General features: G+C 40.3%; 1 protein-coding gene across 1 annotated transcript; it reads left to right on the forward strand.

The window, feature by feature from the left end:
* The first annotated feature begins 6,294 nt into the window (after positions 1-6,294).
* On the forward strand, positions 6,295-14,567 carry si:dkey-205h13.2. Its single transcript, XM_035382242.1, has 12 exons — positions 6,295-6,423; positions 6,987-7,027; positions 7,545-7,578; positions 7,928-7,957; positions 8,307-8,478; positions 8,597-8,700; positions 9,123-9,294; positions 9,461-9,564; positions 10,290-10,470; positions 11,343-11,446; positions 12,841-13,012; positions 13,878-14,567. The coding sequence occupies exons 2-12, from the start codon at positions 7,016-7,018 to the stop codon at positions 13,999-14,001; spliced, it is 1,209 nt and encodes a 402-aa protein (XP_035238133.1). The 5' UTR covers positions 6,295-6,423; positions 6,987-7,015; the 3' UTR covers positions 14,002-14,567.
* The last annotated feature ends 1,513 nt before the right edge of the window (positions 14,568-16,080 follow it).

Genomic DNA, 16,080 nt, shown 5'->3' on the forward strand with positions numbered 1-16,080 from the left:
GGATAAGAGCATCTGCTAAATACCAGTACATTTTACCAGAGTATTTTTCCTGCTTCTAGTCCACTAATTACTAAACTCTCTGTTACTCAGTTCCTATATACTGCATGTCTTTGGACTGTGGGAGGAAATTAGAATACCTGGCGGAAACCCACGCTGACATGGTGAGAATGCACAAACTTCACACAAAAAGGCTCTCGGCATTCAAATGGGATTTGAACTCGGACCTTCTTGCAGTGAGATGACAGTGCTATTCAGTGCACCACCGTGCCACCCCATATATGATATCATAATATACAATCTGTTATTCTTTGAACTTTTTATTGATCCAGAGTTGATTATGCAGCGTATATTTGTAATCTTCATTAACACAACCAAAGGTTTTAGAGAAGAAATTGAGGTACTGTGCTGAAAGGTACTGCAGGAGAACACCACAGAGGATAAGACTGAAGTTAGCGGAAGTCCTGGCTTCAGTATCTGCAGCACATGTCTCCTGACCCACAAGAAATACAATCCTACTGTGCCCACTGGCCTCCATCGCTCTGCTTCCTTCCCATTTCTGCTGTGTTGTGTTTCACGATATCATCCATCTTACTCACCGTATCCCTGGAGACACAACGCAAGGGGTCTCAGCAAAATAGGCCAGTCGAACTTGCATCTCCCATGCCCTGATTACGAACGTAGGCCATTTTTACTTTAATAATCTCACTGTTTCCTGGCACATAATTCAATAATATTCACCTGAATCCAATGTTATTCTGGGTGGAAAGTACTATAATGAGAAAGGAGCTGGGCTTATAACCTAAAGGTGTTAGGTTTGATTCCCAAGGACCCCACTGCAGTTGTACCCTTGAGAAAGGTACTTAACCTAAATTGCTTCAGTATATGAAAGGATACTATTTATAAAAATAAAAGTTGTTTATGTCACTCTGGATGAGAGTGTGTATAAATGCCAGGAATGTATTTTACAGTGAAAATTCACAGTAAATATTGTATTTACTGTGAAATCCTCAGCTTTTTGTGATTCATACAATTCAAAGCAATGCAGTAGTGTTTTTCCTGGATAGATGCGTGCAGGTTAAAGATATAAGGATTTTGTTAAATTCTGAAGCCCGTAACTGAATTCAGAAAACTTTGGACAATGGAAGGGAAAAAAATGAATTCTGTCTTTACCCAGTGAGGTAGTACATTTAACAATTTTGTTGAACAAATCAGTACAGCTTAACCAGATGTAAAATCAGTGTAAATGTACAATGCGTCAATGTGTCAGATTTAGCAGTATATAGCTAAGGTTTCAGTCTGAAAAACTATGTGTAGATGACCCCCAGCAGCTATTAGGCCTGACATTTCCTCTGATAAAACTCTCCACTGGGAAGAAAAGAAGAATGATTCTCCGTTTGACACATTATAAATACAACTGGTTACTTTAAACCCTAACCCTTTCATTGTCAGACAGAGGCTCCTGTTAAATGGCAGTAGCCAGAGGCACTCTAACTTGGCTGACAAGTGCCATTGTTCTCCACAGACGGAGTTGTCTCCTCCCATCAGGCAAGCTGCTTGTTCTCTCCAAGGCTCCCAGTGGCCTTGATCTGACAGTCATTGTGGTGATGTGTATTCCCTATTGCTCCAGAGGAACAGACCTGTGGAAGACATAGACTGTTTTCCTCAACCAAACCCTTGTACAATTTGGGGAAAAAAAAAAAAAACCATTGATACAGTAATAATGTTTTAGATCAATGAGTGTTGATTAGTTTTTTGCACGGACGCAATGTATTACATACTGGCACAATAGAAGTATTACATGTTGCTTACTTGTTATGTATTTCATTGACTAAAACTAATTTGGGGACAAAAGATTGTGCACTGCACACAAATGTGGATGCTGTCTAGGCTGCTGTCCTCTCTTGCTTCAGGTTTGCTTATTATTGCTGGCTTGTAACTAATAATTGTCAAAACATAAATACTATTACTTAGGGGGATGCAGCCAAAAAAATTAATTCCTAAAAGCCATGTCTTATGATTTCAAATGAAAACACTGTATAAAATTGGTTTAACCTCCCTCTCACCACCCAGAGTGGTTAGCTGGCTAGCAACATCATGCATTGCTACTTGAACTGGAATTTCAGTAAGAGGAATCGTGCCCTGTTCCTATGGTCAACAAAATAGTATGTTCATTGATACAGTTAAGTTATACAGAATAAAATAAAAGGCATATCTGTCCAGCTTCACATACAGCCAGCTCACAACCAAGCTATACATAGTTTAATTGAGAAAACTGGCTAGGTAGCTTACTAGTTTCAGACAGTTCAAATATACTAATAATAGTCAAGTATAGTCAAGATGTAACAAAAATATCTCAGTTTCAAATAATGTTTATTTGAATTAATACTGCATTAGATGAGATGCAAGATGAAATAACACAGTGGCAAGTTACTTGAAAATATGTGGGAAAATATTGATAACATTATTCTGGCATATGGCTTATCTAACTGGTTAAAGTTCTGTGCCATTTGATATCAATAATTAATATTTTTCTAAAAATTGTAATGAGTGTATGTTTTTTGTGTAATGTAACTTGGCTTATTTTTGCTGAAAATTATTTTGCTGAGAAGTTCCATCCATCCATGCATCCGTTATCTAACTTATTTCTGGTCTGGGTCAGTGACGATGGGCTGGAGCCTATTCCAGCATCCATTGGGTGAGAGGTGGCAGGAATTCAGCTCACCAGTGCATCGCAGGGCACACGCCATTCACTCACACACTTATACTAAACCTTCCTATTAATTACACATAATGTGCCTTTGTATTAAATATTATGGTGTCCCTCAAGTGCATTTATGAAATATTATAAAATATGTATTAAAACACACAGATATGCGTAACCTAATGCAGTCTCACAGCCCCAATTCTATTCAGCTTCATGTTTTGACTGCGTGACTTAATTTCATTTTTCAATCTTTTGTGGTCCTTCAGGGAAGCAGGTGCCATTTTCTTGAAGCCATTGTCAGCGAAGGTAATGCATAACCATTTCTTAATTGGGCTCTTTTGTCACAGGGGGCACACAGCCCAAGCTATTGTCCTGTGGCTGCTCGTTCTTATTGTCACTGCTGCCACGTTTCAGCGCAGTGCCACTGGAGTAGGTTACGGACACTTCTGGGGGGGATAAACCCCTCTTAGTCATCATGTCCTCTGTTCCTCCAAGGAACATCCATGGCTTTCACTGCCTGCCTGTGTATCAAGTTTTCATATTTACACCCTTCATTGTGGAACAATAATGACTGTGCTTTATTTTATGTGCGGACCTATCCGGTTCCAGCCCTGTTTGCAAAACACAGCACGGGCCTTTGAGGGTGCAACATGCAGATGGGGGCTCAGCACTAGGCAAAATGGCAACACAAAGGGGCACTGGAGCTGTAAAAAGGTCAAGACTTCTGTACAATCTGGCACTGCCTGGAAAAATCATTTAACCTTGACCACTATGGTGAGGAGTTTTTCTTCAAACGTGCTTTACAAAGTGTTTAATGCTTTTGAACTTTTAACATTTATATGTTGTGTGTCTTTTGAATTTATGTTATCCAGGGTGAATGAAATTGTAATATGTTCTTAACATTAAAAGGCGTTTCAAAAAAAAAAAATTTTTAGGCAATTCAACTTCATCTGAATATCCCACATAGTTTGGCTGGAATTAATGTGCATATTATTCAGCTTACCCTATTGAGGGGATGCCATATGTTCATATCTCTCAGATCAGAAATATTAGTGAAGAAGAAACCATTATACTATAAGTTTATTAGTTTATTATTTTTTAGTTTATTATAACTTGAATGTTAAATCATGTTTGTAACACAGTTGTGCACATAAAACCCCAGTTTGATGTTTGTACAATTTTATGATTAAAATAAACCCTTTTTTACAACTGTGAATTTATATAATGGCTGTTCAACTCACCTTTGAGGATCACATGCAGCAATGTGCCAATCAAAAACCTTGCCCACCTGTGTACATCAAAGTTTTCTGTACAGACCTTTGCTTGCCTGAAGCCAGCCAATCAGAATCACACAGGCCACTATCTACACCTGTACATCATTTAAAAATAATTTACATTATACATGTACAGCTATGCTTTCCATCACTGATACTGAGTTATTGGCTACAATAAATAAATGTAATTAGCTGTATTAACAGTTGGTTATACAAACTTAATTGGATTGCTAACAGGCTAGCCAGCTAAGTAGGTAATCTATAAGGTAGTGAGTATATCATACACTTAATGATCACTCATCATTTAAATGATCTCACCAGTACATTGATAGAACAGTTAATTGCTATTGCTGCTTGAGTGTTTTTCTTACCACTAGTGAGGTGGGTTTTCGTATTTGTTTCTCTCTTTTTTAAAACCTTGTAGCATTCATTCCGCCGGAGAGGCGGACTGGTCTCAGCTGCGTCGGCTGGTGGAGAGAGCACACGCACCTGAGTTGCGTTAGCTAATCAACCCAGGTCCTTAAAGGTGTGCTGCTCTCCCCAGTTCGGGCCAAGGGCGTTAGCTAACATCGAGACTGAGTTTCATTATTTGAGTTGCGTTCAATTTCGGTTTAGTTTCTTTAAAAAGACGGAGAAAAGTAACCGCCAATGAAAAGTTTGAGGTGTTGGTTTGCTGGAAAGCAGTCCAGCTACAAAGCGACTAACTGAGATACTTGTCGCTTGGTTTTACTTTGTTTTGTCTTTATTTTAGTGAATTGTTTTTGCCCGGAACCCGTGTGGGGTAACGGTGAAGATAGCGTTTATTTTATTTCATGTTTGTGTGGGTGCGCTCTCTCTCTCTCTCTCTCTCTCCATGTGACAGACCACGGTGTTCGGTGTTCCCCTGTAGGTACAGCCGCATCACCCTGCCAGGGGTGCTTGGTGTTTTTTGGAGTCAACTTGCCCCATTACCTGTTTCTGTAAACTCTTTTTGGCAGTATCCTTGTGAAGTGCAACACAAAATGCAATTGAATTGCGGTAGTGCATGGTGTGTGCCTAGCAATGACTATGACTGTCAACAGAAGGACATGTGCACGGAATAAAAAGAATATACAGAGAAGCCATAATGGGAGACGAAGACATATTTGTTCTTGATTTTGCTCTATACCCTGCAATTATAGATTTGTAATCAAACTATTCACGTGTTCAAAATTGTGACGTACAGAGCCAAATCAATAAAAAATCTCAAACATTATGGATCTCACTGTATAAAACTGTGCACTTAAACGTTGTGTTGCTGAAAATATTCTAAACCAATAACTAATCATAATTTTATAAAATGGGATCATGTACTGATTATGATAGCCATTAATATTTCATCAATATCATTGACTAATACATTGAGCCTCAATAAATTCAGAATATTATTTTACAGGGTTCTGTATATATATATATATATATATATATATATATATTTTTTTTTTTTTTTTCAATTTATTTTTTATTTTTATTTCAAACATGCCATGCAACATCAGTGTCCTGTAGTGGTAACTGAGTATTACCAAAGTAAGAAAAAGATTTTTCCCCTTAAGGTAACTTAACCAGTGTCAATGGGCATTGTGTCCACTGTACCAGTTTGAAAAGGTTTTGAATGACTGCTAATGATCGCTTTCAGCTCAGCAGAATGAGAGCCACATTGTTGCTGACTAAATCCCCGCTCATCACACAATACCTACTTTTTTGTTCTGTATAAATCAGTCAGTTATACAGTAACATAGGTTATTTTAGCAATACTACACCTCAGGAAATTAAAACCCATTCAGTTACATTTTTCTATGTCCCTAATTGAGTTGGTCTTGCTGAAAGTAACAGGTACACACACCACTTGTTTCAACTGAGCCATTTTCCATGGCTCAATCAAAATACCTTCACAAGAAGATCAGTCAAGAGTTTAAGGATGAGACCTCTGATCTCACTAAAAGCCAGAGTCCTCTGACCATTTAACAGTTGAGACAGTCTGGTTCCCTTGGATGAGATTGAAGCAGCCAATGGTGACCAACAGAAAATAGATCATTAACATTTTTAATTTGATATGGCTCTGTTGTAGAGCCAGAGGACAGCTGTGCAACGATGACTTCGAAAACAAATGTTATTTTCAAAGCAGAAACCTGAACTTCCTGAGAAGCTATAATGGGAGTGGTGGGTGCTGTCCATACAGGGATTACTGTAAGGAGGAAGGAGTTACCTCTCAGAATTGCATCTATGGATATCTAAGAGACAGGGCAGGGCCAGATTCAGCACAGATACTGTAGTATCCCGCCTAAAACAGCCTGAAGAACCAGCCTTCATTCCCATTGGATGCAGGTCAGAAAGCCAACTTAAAGAGTTCATTCTTATATGAAGGTCTAGAGCTACATTCTTCCAGTCTCTGTGACCAGGCAGTACCACTAAGGTCCAGCTCTTCTGGTGAGTTATCGCTGATGGAAAAATGGGAATTTAATCTGATATAAACTTTGCTAATCAAACCTCCAAATTGGTTATATTTCTCAGTAGGTGCAAACTTTTTTATTTTATTTTTTAAACATGTTTTTTTGTGGGAGAATGATTAATTAACTCTGACAACACTATAGATTTAATCAGATTGTACTGTTGACTCCAAAGACTCAATGATGCAGATTGCAGTTGAAGATACATGGAGTGGCTCTATCAAATACTTAAATGCAAATATCAAATAGAGTTAAATGCATGACTGTGCCATAGAGACCCAAGTAGATATGTTGAATGTTTATTCTGGCAATCACACAACTCCAGAAAGCTGTGGTCTGAAACAAACCTTTCAGTCTGCCTTACTGTTGCTGTACTGTATTTTGCCAATTATAATGAAATACTTAATATTCTTTGTGTGACTAGTGTATCATAAGAAGTAATGTATATTATGTAATCATACTTTTGCTGTGTAGGAGTGAGCTACAGCCAGTAAGGTTTCTCACGTGACACACTTCCTGTGATTTTCTTCTTCTTGTGAACAGATATCTCTGCATTAGGAACAGCGATCACAATGATATTACAGGTATTCACATAAATTGTCAACTTTTCTTTTATGTCCCGGTGGTATTATAGCTATCTGTAGTGATGCTGCTGAAAGGCACTATCTTAATTTTCCCTTTAATAAATGTGACATTTATTTTAGTAGTAGTGATGAATGTTTGAACTTTCATTAATTGGAACATGACCAAATTTTAATACTATTATTTGATAACAGAAAGACTGCATTTCTGCACATATTACAGGATTACCCATTTACTATGCCATTACCAGTGTGAGTTATAGGCTGAAAATTGGAATTATGGAGATAAAATAGTTTCTATACATACTGTACAAATATACCTTTACATTTTAGGTCATTATTCTTCATAGAATTCAGCGGTTAATAATATAGTGTCGTGAAATTGTGACAGTGGTAAGTCTGGTAACATTTGATTAGTAAAATTAGTTATTGAAATACAAGAAACATTGGTGCTTAATTCCTCCAAGTATTCATTTTTGTAACTGTTCTCTGGAATATACTTTAAAAATTCTTCTTACAGAATCTTGTGATTTGTTGCTGTCTTCTGGTTGCTAGTAAGTGTAACCTTAATTTCTTATCTCCTAAATTTACCTGTTGAATGAATTATATTAATAGCTGATTAATTGGACACCACCGGTATACATTACATGTACAAAAAAATATCTAAGCCATTTTTTAATCTATAACCAATCAATCTGAAGCTCAATTTACCACCACTGAATCTATAGGAGCTAAATGATGGAAATTGTACATCATCCATAAAACAACACATTCGATGGACATTGCAAACCAATTTGAATAATACATGTACAGAACAGGATATACAGGATATACAGTAGTTATGCTCTAAAGGTGCAAACTATTAGAGTTTGAGGCCATGGTATTTTCTCTTTCTGTGTTTAGATCTGCATGCTACTGGCTCAGTCACTGAGAGTAAGTAGAACCACTTCCTCTCAACTATGGTCTGAATTGTTTAGAAAATGCTTTCAATCGTCATAGTTTACGAGTATGAAGTGTGTCAATGTGCGATATTTGGAAATTAACCTCTTTGCCTGTTTTATTAAAAGCCTCTTGGATGCTTTGGGTGATTCTTCAAAGGGGGAGCTCTTACAAGCTACAGTATGTAATTTAACAGCAATGTTAAGCTGCAGATGTGTGACTGTTATAGTTATTGCGGTTATACTACAGTAAAACATGAACAGAGATTAGGGATCTTACCAGCAGCATGATTTTACACCAGCTCATGACAGCTCATCACCTCTGCCTTGTCGTTGCTGGGCAGCGTGCCGAACGGCCTGGTTCGATGACAGCGATGTCACCACCCAGGGGGACTCCGAGCTCCTGCATGACCTCAGGAGGACTCACCGCAGTGGCATCTGTCCAGACCCGCTGAACATGGAGGCCCAGACCGTTTCTGGCATCAAGTCCTATCATACCAAGAACACCTTCCACAGGTAGCAAGGCTGGCTCGTTGACCACTCTCTGCTCAATCTGACCTCGGAGGAACTTGGGTCTGTAATGTAATGCGATGATCTCATGCTCAACGCCGCACGGTCGCCATGCGCTTTGCAGGTATAACGTCTCGGAGGGGTTCGAGTGCCTCAATTCGGAGCAGGGAACGAGGGCGTGTGAGGATTACAAAGTCATGTTCACCTGTTCGGGCCAGTTCTGTTCAGGTAAATCTTAATGAAACAGACATCTGATCAAAGGTCAGTGCACAAAATGGTTTGCCTGGCTGCTGGTTTTTGCAAATTAAGCCACCAAACTGCTCCACTAAAAATCCAGCTATGGCCAATGATCAAAAAGCCTTTGTGAATTTGTACTGCAAGGCACTGATTACCGTACTTGCCTAGCAAATTAATTTTAACTTTAAAATGAGCCAATAGAGCCGCGATATGCTATATTCAATTTGAAAAATCACAACATTTTTGGAATTATTTTTCTTCCCCAATATGGTGATTGCCAGTTGTACCTCTCTGGGACAATAAATTATAAAATGCATCTTTAGTTTAGTGTCCTTACTTCCTACTCACACGAGTGTTTAGTTCAACTCAGACCATGATTTTCACACAAAGATGTGCGTCTGGTATTTGGACAGAGTGTCGGACACGCTGGTTTGACTTTGATGACCCCACTGGGAATGGGGACTACGAGGTGCTGACTGAGCTCCTGACCGTGTACCCTCGACACATCTGCCCCCAGCCGATAGCCATCGAGGCCCAAACCTTGTCTGGGGAGCCTGCCTCCAACACCGGGGACACTTTCCTGATGTGAGTCTCATCTTCTGATGGACGTCTGGGGCATCAACATTTGTAAATGATGATCACATTAACAGACACTATTAAGCCTAGAGCAAAACTACAGTTTTCTTATAAAAATTTATGTAAGCAAAGTGACAAATTATGCAAATGCTTTTCTTTCAATACTGTTTTGCAGCTATGATGCCACCTATGGGTTTGCCTGTGTAAATTCAGATCAGAGATCTGGAAAATGTAAAGACTACAGGGTTCGTTTTACCTGCTCAACAGAGTTTTGCTCTGGTGAGTCATATTTGTTGTATGTACACACCTGTTCTTTTCCCACTTAGGAATTCACCTAAATGGCCAGTTTTTGAGGTCAGGTCTAGTTCTATTTCCTATGTAGTCACACAAACACACACTCACACACATATGCACGTGCACACACACAATAAAGCTGAGGATCCATTAACTCAGTTGACTATTCTGACTATTCAATAGTTTCACTGGAGAGGAAAAAGGTACATGTTAGAGCCCTCACTTCTGTATAATATAGAATATCTCAGCATTATTATTATTATTATTATTATTATTATTGATAATAATAAATAGTTTCAAGCAACAATGGCAGAATCCAAGCAACTGACCCAAATAAGCATGAGATTATTTATTGTTTCATGCATAGTTGAAAAATGTTCAGTGTTGTCAGCTCTTAGTATTTTATGGTTATTTTTTTCCTAATGGTGTTGTAAAATAAATTGTAAATACCTGTAAAAACTGTCTCCAATTGCATGCTGCAATAAAGACCTTCTGAAACCTAATACAGAGCTAACCCTCTGTTAGTACAGTACGTTGGAAACTCGTTTTAATACGCAGGGGAGTACTAAAAACTGAAGGCATGCCGCAATCGACCCATAATGCACTCTGTCATGCCTGCATCCACGAGTCCTGCATGACGGCGGCCAGGTCAACGCTCTCGAAACGCAACTGCTCTGTTGGTAACGTGAACGCTCACTCCACTGTTCCAGTGCCCACCGAATGCCGGACGAGGTGGCTGAGCAGCGATGATCCGGGCGGGGAGGGGGACGTGGAGTCCATCCCCCAGCTGCTGCAGAAGTTTCCGGGCCAGGTGTGCAGGAACCCCATCAGCATCGCAGCCCAGACGGAGTACGGCATCGCGGCAGAGCACACAGGAGACACCTACCTCTCGTAAGCGCAGTGCAGCCGGCAGCCTTCGCTAGGCAGATGCTGAGCTGTGGCACAGCGGCTAACCCTAGGTCTGACTGACTACGTTAACCACCACTTTACAGTTGACTTCTACGCCAGCGGCCCTTCCTGCAAACTCTGCACTGCCCATTGCTTTAACCTAAATCTCTTCATCCTCTGTCATCACTTTAATTTGTCTGCCCAGTGTCTGCCAGGAGTAAATGGCCTCTCCCCCGCCCCACTCCACCCCAGTCAGGATCCACCCATGGGTCTCTCCCCATTTCCTCCAGAGAGTTTTCCCTGGCCATTGTTGCCCTTGGCTTGCTCTTGGGGGCCTGGGCCCAGCATGTCTGTAAAGTTCTTTGAGTCAGTGGTCCTTAGTGAAAAATTTCATACAAATAAAACTGAGTTGAAATGAACTGAATTCTGTTCCAGCTGAGGTCCAAATGACCAGCCTCAGATGGAACACAAACCAGAGGACAAATGTAGGACTGGGACCAAACAGGTCTAGGGAGCAAACAGTGGCCTGAAGCACAGCTGTAGTTTATGAAGGCAGGACAGTACACGGTATTCGATTATATACTGACTTCTGTAGCAAACCAAAGTGCCTCAAAGCCTGGTTCAGACCTTCACTGACTGAGCTCTCAGGTCTTTGGTTCACACTACATCTGATGTCTGCTCATTTCTGTCATTACTGTTGGTGTGTGAGCCTGAATACCCCTCCGGTGTGACAGCTGTCTCTTTCCGACACTTGAACGCATTTCCTAACGCCATAAGATATTAACTAGGTGTGCATTTGCTCTAATTGTGTCGATGAATGTATTCACAAATATACCCAGTGGGATTCTTTGAAAGTTTTTTTTCCCTTTTACCAGTTATGATGTCATGTTTGGATTTGTCTGCATCAACTCTGAGCAAAGGTCTGGACAATGCAAGAACTACCAAGTGATGCTGACCTGTCCTTCAGACTTCTGCCAAGGTAAAATCATCACATAGCTGCAGCACTGTCTTCAAATAATTATATGCTTACCCAGATTACTGACCTAAACTATCACTTCCTTTTTAATGGGCCTATTATTATTATTAAACTTTCCAGAAGATCTGTCTGACTTCTACGAAGTAATAATTCTATTATGTGATTGTGGCATTCGGTCTGCCAGAGAAGCAGATTGGTCTCAGCTGCGCTGGCTGGTGGAGAGAGCATACGCACCTGGGCTGCGTTAGCTAATCAGCCCAAGTGCTTAAAGGTGTGCTGCTCTGCACAGTTCGGGGCTGAGACCAGGAGCTATCACCGAGAGCGAGTTTCATTATTTGAGTTGCGTTTAATTTCAGTTTCGTTTCTGTTAAAAAGAAGGAGAAAAGTAACCGCCACTGAAAAGTCGGAGGAGCGGCTAACTGAAATAGTTGTCGCTTTTTTTAAACTTTCTTTTGTCTTTCTTATTTTAGTTTGTTATTTTAGTGAATTGTTTTTGCCCGGAACCCGTGAGGGCGAAGGGGGAAGATGGCATTTATTAGTTCATGTTTGTGTGGGTGCTCGCTCTCTCTCTCCACGTGACAGCCAACGGTGTTCCCCTGTACTGCCGCATCTCCTTGCCCGGGGTGTGGTGTGTGACACCTTGATTGCTGTTTTTTGGAGTCAACTTGCCCCATTACCTGTTTTGATTTTCGTTTAGTTTCAGTTTTGTTTGTATGAACATGACGGAGAAAGTAAACCGCCACTGGAAAGTAGGAGGAGCTGGTGCAGTTTTGATTTCATGTTGGTGAGGGTGCACTCTCTCTCTCTCTGTGGTAACCAACGGTGTTTCCTGGAACTGCCACATTTCCCTCCCAGGGTGTGTGACAGCAATAACTGGTGATATTGCTGTGATGATATTGGGTTGAATGAATGAAACGCACCATGTCCTCCCACCAAAATAATTTTCCACTAACATACTGTATAAAGGCCCAGTGCTTGTATATGTAAACATGGTCCTTGTCCTACAAATAACAGGACTAATACTGTGTGTATATATGTGTGTATATATATATATATATATATATATATATATATATATATATATATATATATAAGGATAAGTAAGGAAATAAGCGATTAGTACTAAGGAGAATATAGCTCGTGTCAAGTATGTACAACCATGGCATGCCAAATAATAGCTTTTCAGCATATGGCAAAGCATATGGTGAGCCAGCAATAATATATAGACAAGGAATCTGTGACAAGTGGGTTATTGTTCAGAATCTAGGTTACAAATAGAATGATGCACAAGTTTAAGAAGTAAAAAGCTATTTTCCAACAAATCAGTGTTGCTTTGCACTAGGGCTCCTGCCTATCATATGCGTAGTGGAAATGCTGACCTGCTAATGCTGTGATAGGGTGCAGGACACGATGGTTCGACATGGACAACCCCACGGGTCGCGGCGATTATGAGACTGTTCTACAGCTGCAGAGAATGCACCACGGAGAGATCTGCTCCCAGCCAATCGGAATCGAAGCCATTACCGTCTCCGGGACCCCGGCCATGGAGACAGGAGACACCTTCCTAGTGTAAGACATTCCGAGGAGACAGCAGTCCCTGTTATTCTTATCTGAATCTTACTCAGTCAGTGGTGCTGAAGAGGCAAGGCTCTTTCCTGGAGGCGGAGGCACTTCTGTCCATCATGTAGCGGCATTTAGACAGAGGCCTGGGCAAGCTAGCGCACACCAATGTGTTCGCACCTTCTCAGTATCTCATGCTCACACTTTTGGCACTTCTAATCCCACTGGTGCACAGCGGGTCAGGCAGGGTAAAGGGGTGGAGTCAATGTCAAGGACGAGTTTAGCAACCTGTTATAAAAACACTGATATCGGTATTTTTCTGATGGGATTGTTCTGAATTGGCTGATGGGAGATTGAGTCCGGAGTTCTCTCAAACCCAAGTACATCTGTGGATGTGAGGTCGGATGTCGATGGTCGGGGTTTGACATCCAACCCCACTCATCGACACAGAACAGGCAAAAACGGTTCCGCCTCTTTGAAGCTTTGGAGGGGACTAGGGGGTTGGATGTCAAAGGGTGGGGTTTGACATCAAGCCCCGCCCTTCTGCAGCCTGCAGTCAGATACCCCTCCTCAAACCTCTCGAGAACTGTACAGAACGGTTTACCAGTACGCTAATTTATAATTCATGGTAAAATAAATAATAACACAAATTATTGTGCAGAGATAAGTTTGAACGATTACTAAATTCCTTAACATTTTAAAGATTAGCTGAAATCAACTCCAATTTTTCATTTATATAATAGCTTTTATCACTTCCAGGGTCTCAAAGCACTAAACTCATCCATCACTGTACGTCTCTCCAGCACCCAACCAAAACGTGCTTCCTGTGGAAGTATCCAGAGGCTGATTCGTTTCCCTCTGCTCCGCCCCGCAGGTATGACGCCACTCACGGGTTTGCCTGCGTGAACGGGCAGCAGCGGGGGGGCCTCTGCCAGGACTACCAGGTCCGGTTCACCTGCCCCCTCCACTTCTGCAGACAGAACCCGCAATCCAAATGAAGAGGGGCAGCAGAACCTGGCCATGCCCCCTTCACTCCCCACAGGGGCCCAAATGCTTTAACCACTGTGAAACAGTGATTGCTTTCGCAAGTTATAACCACACAGTATATCTATCCCTAGATGATTCTGTACACTGATATATGTTTTGTACCATTGTTCTCGATGATTGACAGATATTTAGGTTAAACAGAAAGATATTTATTAGCCATGTCTGTTATCAGTGTGTGTACTGTGTGTGTGTGTGTGTGTGCTGGCTATGAATGTGACGCAGGCCTCTGAATAAGTCTTAACTGTACAGACAGAGATGTGATGAACACCCAAGGGACTTGCATACTCTGAAAAAAAGTGGAACATCCTCTAAAAGAGAACAATTGGTAAGATGTCTGCCAAGAAAAAATATTTGCCAACATTTTTCCAAACATCAGGACAATTGTTCTCTTTTTGAGGATATTCCCTGTGTCAAGCAGCTTGTGAGTCCTCTCCCCTCTCCAGGTTCATTCAATTCTGAGTAAATGCAGGCTTATTCCATACATGTGATGATACTAAATAAATGTCATTGATGTGCATTGTCCCTGTCAAATACACACATCAATTAAATTCATTATCCAGCGATTTTGCGCCTGGGTATTTGGGACTTGCAGTCTGGAAGCGCTGGGGGTGGCGGAGGTACCGTGCTGTGCCCTCAGGGGATTCTGGAAAATCTCACTTGGCCAGATATCTCAGTTCATCTTTAAGAATGTCTAACCTCCCATCGGGTTTCTTTACCCGAACATGGAATTGCAACTGGACGGATATGAGCAGCTCTATCCCCAAAGACAAACTACAGTGTGCAGGACTCAGATACTTTCTGAGTGGAGCTTGCATGGGTTTCCTCCAGGTATTCTCCGACAAGCAAGCCTTGCAAAAGAGATGTCAATTTCAATGTGATTACCCTGGTTAAATTATAGTTAAATAAAAAATCTAATACAGTTAAGAACATAAAAACATTACATTACATTACATTACATTACAGGCATTTGGCAGACGCTCTTATCCAGAGCGACGTACAACAAAGTGTATAACCATAACCATATAACCAAAACAATCAAAGAAAGCTCAAATGAAAAAAAAGCAAACTAAAGCAAAGCAAACAGAAGAGCATCTAAAAATGAAATGACCAACACAGATGAGAGCTAGCAAAAGAAGATCATGCAACAGAAAGATGATCTAAAAGTCTGAAAATTTTCACTAGATTTGGTCTGTCTGCTCTGCTGTGGGATGGTGTTGCATAATTTAGAGACTAAAGTTTAAAATGTAGACACCTTTTCCCTACCTCACTCCCTTTGCATACATTTCCTTAATCCTGATCTTTAAATCTCTCCAGGTAGAGTGTGCATCGAATGGCTAACCACTTCAAAAGCCATACATACATTTCCATGCAATTTTCCTCCCTTTTCACCCACAGTCTCTCTCAGAGCAAAACAGCTTCAATCCCAGCAGCTTCACTTCCATGGTTCTGACAGCACTGTAATGAAGAGAAATTCATTGATACAGGTGACAGGCTATGGAATTTAAATCTGAATAAAATAGGTGATTTTGCAGATAATTTTGTAATGAAATTCCAATGCGTAGTTTATCACTCAAAATGTTTATCAATTATACAAAAACTTCACACAATTAAAATGTTCTAATACTTAGATATGTTTGTATATAGTCACTGATAAATAAATTTAATTTGGTCAAATATATATTTAAAAAATGTATGTCCCAGATGGCACAATTTATAAAATTAAGGAAGACAAAAGGCCTTATTTTTTGATGATATTTTCCAAGTATGGTTACAATTATTTAAAGATTTATATCCATCAAATACAGAAAAATACAGAGGATAACCTTTTAAAGTACAATGAAAGTTTTTTGTGCTATTGTCCAAAAAGTTTTTTGTACTATTGCACTTGGCATGTCATGCTTTTACTTGTTTCAGTACTGTCAGAATATGGTTCGTTATTAAATCATTTTTCAGTACATAAAAATAAATAAATAAAATAAACAGGATGTCCCTTAACATGTTTGTACTAGCTCATGTAATGGTATTTTAAG

This window comes from Anguilla anguilla, chromosome 11 (genome assembly GCF_013347855.1).
Source record: "Anguilla anguilla isolate fAngAng1 chromosome 11, fAngAng1.pri, whole genome shotgun sequence".
In the NCBI taxonomy this organism is placed as follows: Eukaryota; Metazoa; Chordata; class Actinopteri; order Anguilliformes; family Anguillidae; genus Anguilla; species Anguilla anguilla.